The sequence below is a fragment of the Lissotriton vulgaris genome, chromosome 2_2, assembly GCF_964263255.1.
Source record: "Lissotriton vulgaris chromosome 2_2, aLisVul1.2, whole genome shotgun sequence".
NCBI classification, from domain to species: Eukaryota; Metazoa; Chordata; class Amphibia; order Caudata; family Salamandridae; genus Lissotriton; species Lissotriton vulgaris.
Window position 1 is genome coordinate 328,060,167 of NC_141688.1, and position 17,118 is coordinate 328,077,284.

General features: G+C 48.3%; 1 protein-coding gene across 1 annotated transcript in view; it reads right to left on the reverse strand.

The window, feature by feature from the left end:
• The window catches only part of PSMC3 (proteasome 26S subunit, ATPase 3), a 94,470-nt gene that overhangs the window by 12,501 nt on the left and 64,851 nt on the right, over positions 1–17,118 (reverse strand). The window contains exons 7-9 of the mRNA XM_086959729.1: positions 10,109–10,252; positions 7,685–7,833; positions 1,113–1,209 (exon numbers count right to left, since the gene is read on the reverse strand). Of these exons, the coding sequence (XP_086815855.1) occupies positions 1,113–1,209; positions 7,685–7,833; positions 10,109–10,252 (390 nt within the window). The remainder of the gene's footprint in view (positions 1–1,112; positions 1,210–7,684; positions 7,834–10,108; positions 10,253–17,118) is intronic.

Genomic DNA, 17,118 nt, shown 5'->3' on the forward strand with positions numbered 1-17,118 from the left:
GACCTAAAGCCAGTCTTGGCCCTGAATTAGGAGACAGCTGAGGTTTACAGGTAGAATTTGATGAGAACAGGTTACTAGAACAGACCAATAAGCTTTAGCTTGAGAAATGCTTGGAGATATCGGCAGACTGGAAAGATTGCAGGGTGCATGTTTACAGACACAGAGAGCCAGATGCCAAAGGAAGGCTAAATATATACATAGGTAAGCAGCTCTTATTTCGAGACAGGTCTGAGAGGCCACTTCGGCAGTAGAGCCAAATAGCCAGGTGAGTGATGTCTGGAACCATCAAACCAATGATTGGTGACCAGATCAGATGTAAGGAGGCATAAGTCACCATGACCTGCAACACACAGAGGAAACAGATTTTTTGAGGAAACCAAGAAGGTAAAGTAGGAATGCTGGATAGCAAACATTAAAGTGCATCTTGTGAAGAAGTGGTTTAAATAACCCATAATCCACCTTAAGTTATGTGTAAAGGAGAGTGTCTTCAAGCTACAGTACAGCAGCAACCGTTACCTACGGGGCATGAACATCAGCCATTCGAGAGACCCTTGAAATGAAACTGATTTCCTTCCAAACACAATCTAAAAAAACTCACTTGGGATCCTATAATGGAATATAAAACCAATCCTTTCAATTTAGAGCACAAGGCAAGACCTCCTGCTATATTGATCATAAACAGTATCTACCCATGAGACACCATCTTGAAAGACTTCTCCATCACAACCATGACTGCCCCGTTCTTCACAACCACCAGAAGCAGGAGTACAATCAGCGTCACTCTTTGAAGTGGGCCGCCATGAGCCGTCACCGCTTTTGGATTTTGCAATGAAGAAGCTGCGCGATTCAGGGGAGATGAGCGTAGCGGGTTTGGAGAAATTGCTGAGTGACTGCTCAATGCCCAGACACCCTTTTCTATTCAGGATGAACCCTCCTACCTCCCCACAGACGCCCCGCATCCTTTCCAGGGATCTAATCTTTTCCTTCCTCTGGCCCCTCAATTTTCCTCCTCCAGAGTGAACCACATCTCTGAATTGAAGATAACGACCCAGCAGTCTTTGCCCTCCATTTAGACACCGTGCTAGGCCATGGACGGCCCTAAAATCACTTACTTTGACTTGCGTGTTGGGCTGGAATCCATCCAACTGGTTCAGGAGCTCGAGCATGGTTCTCTGCACTTCTCGATCACCAGCCTTCTCACTGTCGAACCTGCAACAGGGATGAAACATTAACAGCTGCAATCCAATGCAACAACATGGGTAGATAAGAAACGATTGGCCGCTTGTAGTCCTGGTTCTGAAGTCAAAAACATTAGAATAATGCCACTCTGCCACTAGGGACCATAGGATAAATAGAACGGTGAGGAGTCCAACATTTACATGTGTGGCTGAGCACGCTCCAAAAGCTGCCACAGATAAGGTTTCAGAGTTTCACCTGTATAGCACCCGCTGAACCAAAAAACAATGCTACATGGTCAACCTTTGACACATACTCGGAAGAAGAAATTGGCAAATTACTCAGCACCCTGAAACCATCCAATCACCTCACGGACCCCCTCCCTGCCTTCGCAGTAAAAGACTTTACCCCTTTGCTTCTCCCTCTCTGGACTAAAATCATCAACAGCTCTCTCCAACAAGGAAACATACCTGACTCCCTCAAGGTTGGTCAGGTCACACCTCTACTAAAGAAACCAACAGCCGACCCCTCTGACCTCAACAATTACCGTCCCATCACCAATATCCCCACTCTCGCCAAACTGCTGGAAAAATGCGCACAACTACAATTGACTAAACACATTGAGCAATTCGATCTCCTCAACCCTCACCAGTCAGGCTTCCGAGCAGGACACAGCACAGAAACTGCTATGACTCACATAATTGACGACGGACTTCAAATGCTAGACCAAAACGACACCTGCCTCCTCATCCTTCTTGATCTCTCCTCAGCATTCGACACCGTTAAACATGAGAATCTACTAGAACTACTAAACACAAGAAGGGGCTTATCTGGAACTGTCCTCAAATGGTTCACTTCCTTTCTGCACAACAGGTCGCAGAAATTCAAGAGCAACAACCTGATGTCCTCGCCAATACCTGTAACGCTAGGCGTCCCCCAAGGATCCTCTCTATCCCCAACTTTGTTCAACCTAGTCATGGAACCTCTCACCACCTTGCTACAAGCATCCAATGTACACTTTCACATGTACGCCGATGACACCCAACTTTACCTCAAATTACAATCACCCAACGACATCCTGCTCCTGAACTCAACGATCAGATGCACCCAATCCTGGCTTGCCGATAATCACCTCAAACTCAATGCCCTGAAAACAGAGTTCCTTCTGATCTCACCTCCAGCGAAGATATCCACCACTCAACATTGGCTTAAACTCCTAACCGCACTCAATGTCCAACCCACCATCGTGGACTCAGCAAAATCTTTAGGCATAACACTCGACACCAATCTCAGCATGCAGCAACATATCAGCCAGGCAACAAAGGGAGCGAACTTCCAGATCAATACTCTGAGGAAACTTAAACCCTACCTCCCAGCCAAAGACTTCCAAACTACAAGCACTAGTCATCCCACGAATTGAATACGGCAGCACCGCCCTCTGCGGACTCCCACTAACTACAACCGCACCACTAAAAGCGTCTCTAAATATTGCAGCGAGACTCATCACTGGGTCAAAAAAGCACTCCCACATTACCCCTGACTTGAAGTCCCTGAATTGGCTGCCTTTTGAAGCCAGAATACATCTGAAAATCGCTTGCATGACACACAAGGTGGTACACCTAAACTCACCCGGCTACCTTGCTCAGAAATTGACAATCTCTGGGGGAATCAGAAACACGAGAGGCACAAACAATCTTCTGCTGAAACCTCGAAGATTCCGGAAGGAAAAAACATACAAGCGCTCCTTCTCAGGAATGGCGCCAAGGATTTGGAACTCACTCCCTCCCGAAACCAGGCTTATCTCCTCCACTACACTCTTTAAAAAAGAAGTAAAAGCTATCCTTATGGCTAAATACACTTGATCTACTATCTCGAACCCTATTAACACCCTGCACTGATCTGTATTACTTGCTTGACCCCTTTACTTATTTGTAGGAGTTGTCTTATCACTTACATGATTGGCTTTGCAGCCACCTATTTGTATTATTTGTACTGTATGATCTACTGATTTACCTATTTGACTTTGTTCCCTCATGTACCCTTCTGTACTGTATGATCTATTGATTCACCTATTTGACTTTGTTCCCTCATGTACCCTTCTATGTAAAGCGCTCTGATATCTGCGAAGATCTTGTTCGCGCTATATAAAACTCTGAAAATAAATAAAATAAATAGTACAAACACCCGTCTTCAAACTACATCACAACACCGAGAACACAAAGTGGTTCCTACGTGTCTCGCATTGAGGGAGATGCAGCCAGCAGGCTTGCATTCTAATCGTTTAATATGGTCTCCGGCTCCCTTAAGAATCTACCACTCATGATGCCTTTGCCTCAGTCGGCTCTTTCTGAAACGCTCAGTGGAGACTATCAATGAATTTTAGTTTATCTAGAACAGATGCCTAAGAAAAGAAGCCAGGAGAGGGAGGGGGTAGGGGTTGGAATGGAAAGCAGCTGATGACTTCAGTGAAGATTCTGATGGTGCAGAACCAAGACAAAAAGTAATAATTTCTTGAGCACACGAAATACCTATTATGTGTAAAATGAAAACAAAACGAGGAACCACAAAAAGCGTCAATGAAAAGATTTTTCAAAGCAGCTTTACCAAAACTAGAGTCCGCTTCAGTATTGGAACTGAAGCAACTGTGTCTCTAACCTGAGAAACAACTTTCACATGGCTGCTTTACAAGCATTGGAAAGAGGAATGTCTCTCGGCCAGGCTGTAGCGGCTGCTTTTCCTCTAGCAGAATGGACTCTTGGTCTCCATGGTAGCGGTTTATCAGCCAATCAACAATACAAGGGCATTCAGGCTATTATCCAGGAAGAAATGTACTGTCTTGAAGTGACCAGACCGTGGCGATTGTGACCATATTAACGAAAGATGTGTTAGGTTTGCATAAGGACTTGATTTCATTTAGGTAGAAGCAAAACACAATTGCCAAGCTAGGGAGTAAAAGGAAGGCTCGGATGGAGAGCATGGGCTGGCAAAGAACACTTGCGCCAACAGAAAAGGATGATGATGGACCGAATGCTGAAAATTGTCCAGCATTTAGCCCCAGTCACAGGTCTGGGTTTAATCCATCATTCTTTTTCTCACCATGACACCAGAGTTCGGACCCAGCCATATGCAAATCACTCTTAACCCTGCTCCCCATGGGAACAGTCCAGCCCGAACTACCAGGCCAAGCCATCAGGAAAACAAGCATCCTGGGACCGGTTATGGGGCATCACTCCTCAGCAGCCAGGCTAGCGTGAATCTAGTGGCATAGCGAGCACGGGACCCACATCTGGGCTTACCCTTCTCACTGCAGAAGACATAGCAACACAAACAGATGGACGGAATGCTGAACACTGTCAAGCATTCACCCCCCGTCACAGATCTGGGTTAAATACATTGTTCTTTTTCTCACCATGACACCACATGTTTGGACCCGGAAATACGCAAATCAGTCTTGACCCTGCTCCTCAAAACCAGTCCTAGGATGCTTGTTTCCTGACCTGGCAGTTAGGGTCAAGAATGATTTGCATATATAGCTGTGTCCAAACTGGCATAGTGAGAAAAAGAACGGATTCAGCCCAGATCTCTAGAGTGGCGGTGAATGGTGGAAAAGTTTCAGCACTCCGTCCATCATCTTGTTATGTTTGCTGGCAAAGAACACTGGCAGAGTGATGTTTTGGTTAAGGTGGAATTATAACACTACCTTTTGCAGAAAGGAAGGGTGATATGTTACTTACTATGTAAGCATCGGTTTGTTGCATGTAGAGCTGTAGATTCACATGTTGTGCATACTCCTGCAATCTCGTATTGGGCGTGGATGTTGCAAGTTTGTTTTCTATGAAGACATCTTTCACGTCACACGTTCTCTGACTTCACCTCTGAGCGTAGATACACATGGTCACCAACTCGATTGTTGCATTGTTTTTTCCCCCAAAGGGCGAGTGTAAGTTAAGTAGTGTGTATAGAAAAGTAAGTCAAAAGAACCGTGACCAAGGCGTAAAATGCATATATCAGAGAGGAAACAGACTGCATCAGCCACTGGCTCCTGGGAAGAGGATGGGTGATTGCAAATCTACAGCACTACATGCAGTGAATAGATGCTAACAGGTACCACATTCCGGTTGTAGCAGGTGTGAATGTAGATAAGCGTTCTGTGCATAGACTGAAGAGCAGCTCTCGTCTAAGCAGCGGTGAGACAGTGGGTGGGGCAGAGGTTTAAAACAAAGTTCTAATGACAGCTTGCCCAACTCTGGCTTGTTCCCTTGAGAACACGCTCTTTTAGCTGCCAAAGTAGGGTGTTTATCTTTGTGGACTTGGAAAAAAGGTTCTCAGAGTGTGAGGGCTTGTAATTCACTGACCTGCTTAAGTGAAGTAACTGGGAAAGGAAACTTTCCAGGTGAGATATTGAAAAGGATATGCCTAGACACGAAGCCTAATCCCATGAGCCTGGTGAGGACAGTATTCAGGTTGCAAGAAGGGATGGGGCGTGTTCTAAGTGCAACTTGAGACTTTCCGTTAAGGCTTTGATAAGAGAGATCTGGAAGACAGAAGAATGTCTCAGGATGGGCCAGTGCTCGGCAAGGAGAGCTTCAAAGGCCTGCTGCCTTTGTAATGCGAGCCCCCAGCCTCTGCTGCTAGCAGCAGATGGCAGCCCCTGGTTTACACCCCCATGTTGAGAGGGAAATCCAGCTGGAAAATTAAAGATAGGTGGGCCCACCTCTGCCAACACCATCCCTAAGGTGGGGGGAAGCGAGGTGAAGCACAACTTTTAGTTCTTTCATCTTGAAGATGGAGGGGCTCCTCCAATCAGGCAGAGGTATATGCTCCCTCCCAAAAGAGGGTGGCATACTAGAGGGTGTAGTCACTCTAGGTAAGGTGCCCATTAGCCCTACCGGCTACTCCCCTAAAACACACCTAAATTTAGCATTTAGTTGGCTCCCACAGACCTGACCCTCAGATCTGCGAATGATCCAAGAAGAAAGACGACAACCTGCAGCAGAAGTCGGCAAGTGCCTTGACTCCCGCCCTACTGGTCTGTCTCTAGCTTTGACGACCCTGCGACCAACAACGACCTCCAAAACCCCGGGAGGACTGCTGCCTTCAATAAAGACTCCAATCTCCAGAGGGCAGAGAACCTGTCCAGAAGAAACCTACTCCAAAAACTCTGGATCCGCGTTTGCTGCCCACTCTCAATCAATAATGGGTTTGTTGAGCGCAAGTACTCACCTGTAAGGGTCTCAAGGCGCTGGGGAAGGGTGCAGGTTCCAGTCCATCAAGGAGGAGGTCTATCGAAGAGCCATGTTTTGAGGTATCTCGTGAAGATGGGGAGTGATGTTGTCTGTCTGAGGTGGAGAGGTAGGCCGTTCCAGACAGACGCCCATGGTTCAAGCCGAGTGGCTCACCTGTACAGTGAAGTCTCTCCGGCGATCCTGAGATTGTGTTGAGCGTTGGCTGACCTCTTCTGCTATCCACATCGGCGCCTGCAGTGCGAATCCAGAGGCTCCCCCAGCCACGACTGGCTCCATGGTGAGCGGAACAGACTGTGAACCTACAACCTTCTACATCTCATCTTAGCTCTGCTGTTAATTGTCTTCCCATTGCAAACTCCGGTGCCATGCCTGGAGCCTCTTTGCAGTCAGGAAAATCCTCTTTGAAAAGTATTGGGCGCCCAATTTCGAATTTGCGCCCTGCACCCGACCGCCCCTGTGTATTTGGTGGTGTATGTTTGGTGCTGCTTTGCGGCCCCCAACCCTGTGCTTGTGCTACGTCCCAAAGCTTGGCACTAGCAACCCTGTCTTCATTAGAAAGCATTGAGTCAAACTCCGATTTTGACCTCTGCACCCAGCAGCCCCTCTGCTGCTGGTGGGCATGTTTTGGTACCTACCTGACCCCTGGCCTTTGCTCACTTGTTGGCTCTGAAGATTAAAATTGTAAGGTCAATACTTACCAGTTTAACCGCAAAATTGTTTTCCTCATATAATAACATTAGACAGTTTTAAAAAGTTTCAAAGTGCCAATTTTTTTTCACTGAAAAGTATTTTTTTTATTAAAAACGTACTTACCTGATTGCGAAGACCTGGGTCTTAAAATAAAGCACAAAGTATAATTTTCTAAAATTGGTCTGGGTCTCATTGATTCGTGTGCCCCTTATTGGTCATGCATGTGCAATAAATGTCTCACTCCTGTGTCCATTGTATTTAGACACTTTTTTCCGCAGTACTCTCTCTAAACCAAGCTTTAGCACTTCTTCCCTCATCACTGCCTTTTGATTCCCTTTCCCTTAATCTTCCACTTCTTGCTACACTACTTTCCTTCCTTCATCAGCATTCCTTCAGCAATCTTTACTTCCATCCCTGTTCTTTGACACCGATTAAGTTTCCTTCAGTGGCTTCGCTCAGAGTCGTTACCATCCTCCACCCTCCCCTCCTATCGTTACTATCTGCTCTTCCCGCAGCCACCATTATGCACTCATGTATTCCACAGTGAGTTCTCACACGGTCTCCAGTCTCACCTCTTGGTACCAATGGCATCCAGTTCATCAATAAAGATAATAGAAGGAGCTTTCTCTTTAGCCAAAGCAAAAGCATCTCTGACGAGTTTGGCACCATCGCCAATGAACATCTGTACCAGCTGTGGGCCTGCGAGCTTCAGGAAGGTGGCCTGCAGGAAAGATAGAGAGAGAGCGTGAGACACGAACAGCCATCTCACGTAAGATTCCTAAAGCGATATCGGCTGCAGAGGGGATGAGGGACACCGATCAGACGAGTGAAATTCTCCTTGTTGTGCAAATGTGATTACTTACATTAATCTAGCCTGTGCATGCCCAATTCCTTGCCGCCTTAAGGTGCACCTGGTTGTAAACCTGAAGTGCACTATATACCCTTTTCTTACCCTGTGTATGGAGCATGTAAAACTTTCCTAATCTAGATGCGAGCAGAGTGCTCCCTTTCGTTACCCTAGTGTATGGATTGTGTGATGGATCCCTAATTTAATCTATAAGTGTGCAGTGTGAGCTCTTTTGTTACCCTGTGCATGGAGCGTGCGACTCATTCCTAATCTGGATGGTTGCAGCGCGTATCCCCATTTCTTGCTCTAGCGTATGACGTGTGTGACTCATTCCTAATCTTATCTGGATGTGTGCAGCCTGTGCCCTTTCCTTACCCTAGCTTACGGAGCGTGTCTCATTCCTAATAAAGATATCTGCAGCGCGTGCCCTTTTCTTACCCTAGCTTATGGAGCGGGTCTCATTCCAAATCGAGATATGTGCAGCGGGTGCCCTTTTCTTACCCTAGCGTATGGAGCATGTAACACTTTCTTAATCTACATGTGTGCAGCGTGTGCTTTTTTTACCCTGGCGTATAGAGCGTGAGAAAGCATAAGTGCTTTGAGTTTAGCTTGAACAGTCGTCTTTCCATTTTGCATCCTCGCAGCCATCTAATGTTGGTAGCTCTTCTTTTTGTTAAATTTAAGTTCATACACGCAGATGTGAAATAGGAAAGTTCCAACAACTGTTTTTGTTTGAGGATTCTGAGAAACAAGAGGAAACCTGCTCATAAAATAGAAAAATCCATTGCACGTGTCCAGAGCACAAGTACAAAGGTCACTGAAAGCGTACGTGTATTTTTCCTAGCTTGTACACCAAGGCGTCAACTGTCCTAAATTTGATCTGTTAACCGTTTGCAAGAACGGAGGATTCGCTGGCACCATGCATCACGATGGAAACTGTACTGCATAAATATCTATGTGCCAGCTACATCCGGCAGAGTTTGGTATGAAGCTTCTGACTTCACGACTGAGGCGGTTTTGTGGTTTGCTCTTTGACAGCAGCTAATTTGTGCCTTCACTAGCGTGCAACTCATTCCTAATCCAGATGAGTGCAGCAAATGCACTTTTCCTATCCTGGCGTATTAAGTGTGTGACTGATTCCTTATCTAATCTAGATGTGTGCAGCGCGTGCCCTTTTCATAACCTATTGTTTGGGGCGTGAGAGTGACACGTTTCTAATCTAGATGTGTGCGGCGCATGCCCTTTTCTTACCCTATCACAGCGGTTCTTAACCTTTTGACTTGTGAGAAACCCCAATGAATCGTTACTGGAACCCTGGAACCCTCTATCGCCTGAATCCTTATTGGATCCCCCACCAAGTCATGACTTAGCTTAGGGCCCCGGTTTAAAAATTGTTGGTGATGTGCGCCTCAAAAAACACAAAGAATGCAGAAAATAACATTCAAACAAATACGCAAATGACAAGATTTGATTCGCAAACAAATTAAGAATTAAATAAAAAATAATTATATAAAGGTTGGAGCTTTTCTAAATTCAATGAGGTCACGCATCATCGATACTATACTCTGATGCACTCGCTCTGCTCCCACAAATCAATCTTAGGATACTAGTTTAATTTTTAGTCTCCAATTTCAAATTCCTTCACATGTACAGTAAATGTTTAAAAATCTTCAATTGTACATTTAGCTTCTTTATTTATATACACTTTTCTAATCTGTTAATATTTGTTAATTTTCTAAGTTGTTGGGGACCCCCTGATGGGCCTTACGTACCCCATGGGCCCCCGCACCACAGGTTGAGACTCACTGCCCTAGTATGTGGGGCGGGTGACCCTTTCCTAATCTCATCTGCATGTGCGCAGCACTTGCCCTTTTCTTACCTAGAGTATATGGTGGGTGATCCTTTCCTAATCTATATCTATGCAGTGTATGCCCTTTCTTAAACTGGTACATGGAGCGTGTGACCCTTTGTTAATGTAGACGTTTGCAGCGCGTGCCCCTTTTCTTACAATGGTGCATGGAGCGTGTGGCCCTTTCCTAACCTAGAAATGTGCATTGTGTGCCCCATTTCTTACCGTGGTTCATGGAGCACATGACGCTTTCCTACTCTAAATTAGATATGTGCAGTGCGGCATGACCTCTTTCCTTACCTTGGTCTGTGCGGCACATGCTCGAGCCAGTAGGGTTTTGCCAGTGCCTGGAGGACCGTACATCAGCACTCCTTTAGGGGGTTGGATGCCAAGGTTTTCAAACTTCTCTCTGTGGTTCATGGGCAGCACGATGGCTTCCACCAGCTGTTAACAAAATTATATCAAAATAAAACGTCAGCTTTCACAAAGAACGACCGCTACAACACTCACCGTCAGCTACTTCCTAGTATAAGTTAGAAGGATCAACAAACGCCCGTTATCTGGTCACCAAGTCCATTTTTGAGTGTTATGAGAAACAAGCATTGGCAAAGCCAATAGGTCTTGCCTATGCAAGAGCTAATGGCTTTGCCAATGTGTTTTAGCCATGTTCTACACCAGCGTGGCTACTGTTTAGCATGGCTTAAATTTGTGACGTAGAGGAGTGCAGTAAAGAGTGTTGTAGAATGAAATGGCAAAGAATCTATTAGAGTGGAGTGTCAGAGTGTGTTGTGTATTGGAGTAGAGTCACATAGCTTGGTATGGAGTCGAGTAGAGGGAACTGGTGCAGAGTGTCGCAGGGTAGAATGCAATGACAAATTAGAGAGTTGTATAGTAGAGTATACTGGCACAGAGCAGTGGTGCAGAGTGGTGTGGAGTGCAGCGGCGTACAGAGTGGCACACAGCAGTATTGTAGAGCAAAGTGACTAGAGAGCTGTGGTGTAGTGTACAGTGGCATAGAGAGCTGTGGTGTAGAGGACAGTGGCTAGGGTGCAGTGGTACACAGTAGAGCGCAGGGGTGCGGAGTAGAGCAGTGTAGAGTGGCGCCGAGTAGAGAGGGGCGCCGAGTAGAGAGGGGCGCCGAGTAGAGAGGGGCGCCGAGTAGAGAGGGGCGCCGAGTAGAGAGGGGCGCCGAGTAGAGAGGGGCGCCGAGTAGAGAGGGGCGCCGAGTAGAGAGGGGCGCCGAGTAGAGAGGGGCGCCGAGTAGAGAGGGGCGCAGAGTAGAGAGGGGCGCAGAGTAGAGAGGGGCGCAGAGTAGAGAGGGGCGCAGAGTAGAGAGGGGCGCAGAGTAGAGTGGCGCAAAGTAGAGTGGCGCAGAGTAGAGTGGCGCAGAGTGGCGCAGAGTAGAGTGGCGCAGAGTAGAGTGGCGCAGAGTAGAGTGGCGCAGAGTAGAGTGGCGCAGAGTAGAGTGGCGCAGAGTAGAGTGGCGCAGAGTAGAGTGGCGCAGAGTAGAGTGGCGCAGAGTAGAGTGGCGCAGAGTAGAGTGGCGCAGAGTAGAGTGGCGCAGAGTAGAGTGGCGCAGAGTAGAGTGGCGCAGAGTAGAGTGGCGCAGAGTAGAGTGGCGCAGAGTAGAGTGGCGCAGAGTAGAGTGGCGCAGAGTAGAGTGGCGCAGAGTAGAGTGGCGCAGAGTAGAGTGGCGAGGTTTGGGCTGGACTGTTTCCATGAGGCACAGGGTCAGACTGATTTGCATATGGCCATGTCTGAACTGGGGTGGCAGAGTGGGCTAAAGAACGGTGATGGATTAAACCCAGATCTGTTGACTGGGTGTGAGTGTTTGAATGGTTCAGATGCCCCGTCCATCACCACCCCCTTTTGTACCGTAGAGTGGCGCAGAGTACAGTGGCGCCGAGTAGAGAGGCGCTGAGTAGAGTGGAATGCAAAAAGAACAATTGATGGAAAGATTGCTTAACAATGTCATACATTCACCCCAGTACAGAGATCTGGACCTAAATCCATCGTTTTTTTGCTCACTATGCCATTCCAGTTTGAACCCAGCCATATGCAAATCAGTCTTGACCCTGTGCCCATGCTAACAGTCCAACCCGAAGTGCCAAGTCAGGTCCTCCCTGGACCGGAACGAATATGCTACTTACCAGTATGCATCTGTTCTTGGCATGTAGGGCTGCTGACATTCATATCTGTGCATAGATCGCCGCCTAGTGTTGGGTCCGGATGATTGCACATTGTTGTCCTGGAAGAGTCTTTGAAGTATCACGAGATAGGTGGCTCCTCCCCTGGACTACAGTGCGCATGGGCATCGACTCCATCCTCAGATTGTTTTTAGCCATTGTGGCCAAGATGGAGTGAAACTCGGTGAATGATGACCATGCTAGAAGTATATGTGAATTCTGCAGCTGCTACAGGCGCCGGGGAGGAGGGCGGGCGATATGAATGTCAGCAGCCCTACATGCCAAGAACAGATGCATACTGGTAAGTAGCATATTCGGTTCGAGGCATGTGGGCTGCTGAATTCCAATCTGTGCATAGAATACATAGCAGTCCCTCCATTAGCGGCGGCCGCCCGTGCCAGCTGCAGCAGTTTGGAAAAGTGTTTTTAGAACAGCCTGCCCTACAGCTGCCTGCTGTTTGGAGTGCACATCAACACAGTAATGCTTAGTAAATGTGTGCGTGGTAGACCATGTTGCTGCTCTACATATGTCCTCTAAGGGAATGTTTCCAAGGAAGGCCATAGAGGCCCCCAACTTCCTGGTGGAGTGGGCTCTTGGCGGAATGGTAAGAGTGCGTTTTGCCTTTGCATAGCAGATCTGGATACATTTAACAATCCACCTAGCAATACCAGTCTTGGAAATAGGGTTACCTTTGTGGTGTGGCGCAAAGGCGACAAAGAGTTGTTTAGTCTTTCTAAAGTCCTTGGTCCTATCAATGTAATACAATAGGGCCCGCTTAACGTCAAGGGTGTGGAGCATCCGCTCCGCCATTGACTCAGGATTTTGACAGAAAACAGGTAATTCGATTGTTTGGTTGATGTGGAACTGAGACACAACCTTGGGCAGGAACTTAGGGTTAGTGCAGAGCGCCACCCTATTGGAATGAATTTGGATAAATGGCTCTTGAATTGTAAGGGCTTGCAATTCACTGACCCTCCGCAGCGATGTAATTGCTACGAGGAAAGCCACTTTCCACGTCAAGAACTGAATTTCGCAGGAATGCAGTGGTTCAAAGGGAGGACCCATCAGTCTGGTAAGAACCACATTGAGGTTCCACTCAGGAGCTGGTGGAGTCCGTGGTGGAATGACTCGTTTGAGGCCTTCCAAAAAGGCTTTGATGGCAGGCACCTTGAATAGCGAAAGGTGTTGCCTATTTTGGAGATACGCGGCCATAGCAGACAGATGAATGCGAATGGAAGTATAGGCCAGATTAGACTTGTACAGATGGAACAGGTAACAGATGATGTCTTGAATAGAAGCATCAAGCGGGTTAATGTTGTGGTTTGCACAATAAATGGCAAACCGCTTCCATTTTGCCGCGTAGCAGGCTCTAGTAGTAGGCTTCCTTGCCTCCCTAATGATATCCATGCAATTGGGAGGTACCTAAGTGTAGGTAGCCAAACTCTAGGACTTCAGGAGCCGGATCGCCAGGTTGAGCTGCTGCGGATCTGGGTGCTGAATGTCGCCATGGCTCTGCGTCAGAAGGCTGGGGGTGAGACGTAGCCTCTGATGTGGTACCACGGATAATTCCAGAAACGTGGTGTACCATGGCTGACGAGCCCATGTTGGAGCAACCAGGATGAGAGTCATCGAGTGTTGCCTGAGTTTGCGTGCCACCAGCGGTATCAGTGGTGCTGGGGGAAAAGCGTACGCAAATTTGCCTGACCAGTTCATCCATATCGCATTGCCCTGCGACAGTGGGTGTGGCAATCTGGCGGCAAAGCTTTGGCATTTTGCGTTCTCCTGAGTGGCGAACAGGTCGATCTCTGGATGACCCCACCTTTGGAAGTACGGCTGGAGTACTGATGGATGTATCTCCCACTCGTGCATTTGGTGGCTGTGCCTGCTGAGATGCTCCGCCATGAGGAAGATGTTCCTCTGAATGGCCCACTTCCACATGCTCTGCGCCAGATGAGACAGCTGCGGAGAGTGTGTGCCTCCCTGCTTCTGAATGTAGTACATTGCCGTCATGGTGTCCGTCCGGATCAACACGACCTTGTTGCATAGATGTACTTTGAAGGCCTTTAGTGCCATGAAGATTGCCATCAGTTCTAGAACATTGATGTGCATCTTCCCCTGCTGCTGCATCCATTGCCCCTGCACAGTGTATTGGAGTACATGCGCTCCCCATCCCTGGAGAGAAGCGTCCGTCGTCAGGATAATCTGTGGCACAGGCTCCTGAAACGGTCGGCCCTTGCAAAGGTTTCGTAGATTCCACCAATGCAGAGAGTTGTATGCCCGACCGCTCACCAACACTAGGTCCTTCAACTGGTTGTGAGCCTGAGTCCACTGACGTGCTAAGCACTCCTGAAGCGGACGCATATGTAGTCTTGCGTGCGGGACAATGGAGATGCAGGAGGCCATCATGCCTATCAACTGCATGAACACTCTTGCTGGAAGCGAGTGTTGAGGTCTGAATCTTTGGATCAGCGACTGAATGTTGTCGACTCTCACTGAATTGGGCTGTGCCGTGGCCGCCAGAGTATTTATAGTCGCACCCAGATACTGCCGTATGTGGGCGGGCTGGAGATGGGACTTTGGATAATTCAGTGAGAAACCCAGGTCGTGCAGGAGGTGAATGGTGTGGGACACGTGGTCGGCACACTGCTGGGCTGACTTTGCCTGAATGAGCCAGTCGTCCAGGTAGGGGTAGACGTGAATGTTTTGACGTCTGAGATGTGCCGCCACCGTCGCCAGGCACTTTGTGAAAACCCTGGGTGCCGTGGTGACCCCAAAAGGCAAAACCTTGAACTGGTAGTGCTGGTCTTGTATGGTGAACCTGAGGTATTTTCGGTGTGAAGGATGTAGTGGAATGTGGAAGTAGGCATCCTTCAGGTCCAGAGTCGCCAGGAAGTCCCCCTGTTGAAGCAGCGGGAGAACCTGTTGCAGTGTGAGCATGTGGAAATGCTCTGATAGGATGTAAAAGTTGAGGGGCCCGAGACCCAGGATGGGTCTGAGGGATCCGTCCTTCTTTGGAATAAGAAAGTACAGGGAGTAAACTCCCGTACCCCTTTCTTGCAGGGGCACGAGCTCTATTTCCCCTTTTTGCAGCATGACTGCGACTTCCTGCTGCAATAAGTGCAAGTGCTCGCCGGACATAGGACGGTGCTTTGGGGGTATGTTGGGTGGAGTGGATGTGAGCTCCAGACAATAACCGTATCGGACAAGTGACCTGACCCACCTGTCCGTGGTGATGGATTTCCACACGGGCAGGAACTGCTGGAGTCTCCCCCCGACCGGTGTTGCGTGGTCGGGGGGCAGCGACAAGGCGTCACTGTTTGTTGGCGGTGGAGGACCTGGAGCTGTTGTTGCCACGTCCTCTGCCCTTGGTGTTGTTGCCACGGTAACCGCCTCGACCCTTGTTGGAATAAGAAGTTTGGGTGTTGCTTTTGTAGAACTGCGCTGACTGCGAGAGTTGACCCCTTGAGGTGCCCCTAGTATTGGAGCGACGAAAGGACCCACTCCGAAACTGCTGGGATTGCAAGGCACCCATTGATTTTGCGGTGTCGGTGTCTTTCTTCATTTTTTCAAGGGTGGTATCAACCTCAGGCCCAAACAGGTGATCTGGGTTGACCGTTTGGTTCAAGATGGTAGTTTGAATGTCCGGCTTGAACCCAGATATCCTTAGCCATGCATGTCTACGAAGCATAACGCTAGTGTTAATAGCGCGTGCGGTGGTGTCAGCCACGTCAAGGGCGCACTTTATGGAAGCATTGGACAGACCCTCCAGCTTATCGCGATTTCGCGATTTGCAAAAAAATCGCGAAATCGGCCGATCTCGGGAAATGCCGCGATATTTGGCAAAAAGCCCGCGAAATTTGCCGTTTCCGCCCGTTTTCCGTCTTTCCGCCCGTTTCCGCCTTAAAAGAGACGGCGCGAGGCACCCATTTTCCCATTCCCCCCCCCCCCCGGATTGACCCAGGATTCATTTACGGCAAGAGAAGGAGAGCCAGGAGCCAGGGGGTCGAGGACGGCGGCCGAGCGAGGGCGAAGACCAGCACCACACCAGCACGAAGCGGCAGCGACACGAAGACTCTTCGACAGAAGACAGGTACGTCCGTCCATAGGGGAGAGCGCTGCCCGGGTGGGAGGGGGGCAGTGGCCTTCAGCTTTATTGGCAGGTCCCGACACTATCATCGATTGCATTCCGTCCCTCGGCTCGCCGAGCGGGCCCCTTTTGGGGAGCTAAACCTGGGCGCAGATGTCTGTTTTGTAATTGCATCCTTCCCAACAGACAGCACAGAAGCAATCGGACAGTTAAAAGCTGTAGCTGACTAATATTCGAGCATTCTTCAGAGACCGGGGCTCGGAGGTGGGGGCCCGCCGCACACATAGGGGAGAGCGCTTCCCTGGTGGCAGGAGGGCAGTGGAGATGTGGCCGACCGGCCCCCGGCCAGGGCTGCGTGTTTATAAAGGTTTTACTAAAACATCCAGGCTTCTATCACACCCACATTTTTAACAAATACTGCCTAATGGAAAACCCTCTGCCTTTCAAACCTTACGAAATTTTCAAGTTTCATTGGTTTCATTCCACTTTTAGGGCAGCAACATTGGCCATTCCCCATGTTTTTTGTAAGCAATACACACTTTTCTTCTTAAAAAGAGGGAAGTTTTGACGGAGGTCTGTGCAATATGCTTTTTGGAGCCTGGTCGTCATGTGCTGTGCCCCCATCCCAGCATTACTGAGCTGTAAGACTAGATTCCCAATCTTTGGGAAAGTAAGCATGTGCTGGATGCCAAAGTAAGATTAGTTATCTTTGTTCCTCTTTTATTTCTTTCATTCCAGTATGCATGTTACACAACCAACCATCCATCCTTTCATAGCGTTTGTCAGGCTTCAACCATAAATGTTGGAATGACACATGTAGAACGTGCCATGGAAACGGTGATGAAACAGATGGTGGGGGGCGTGTGATTGGAAGGACGCTAATTTAGCCTAAAACTGGAACAGCAGCATAGATTTTAAATGATCAACTTTCTTTTGGAGTCGCTTTCTGGTCCTGCCTACGGGAGCTGGCAAACTCAAAAAAGTTGGAGGGAAAGGGGAGCGAGGACTGAGAGAGGCATTTACAATGAAGGACGGTT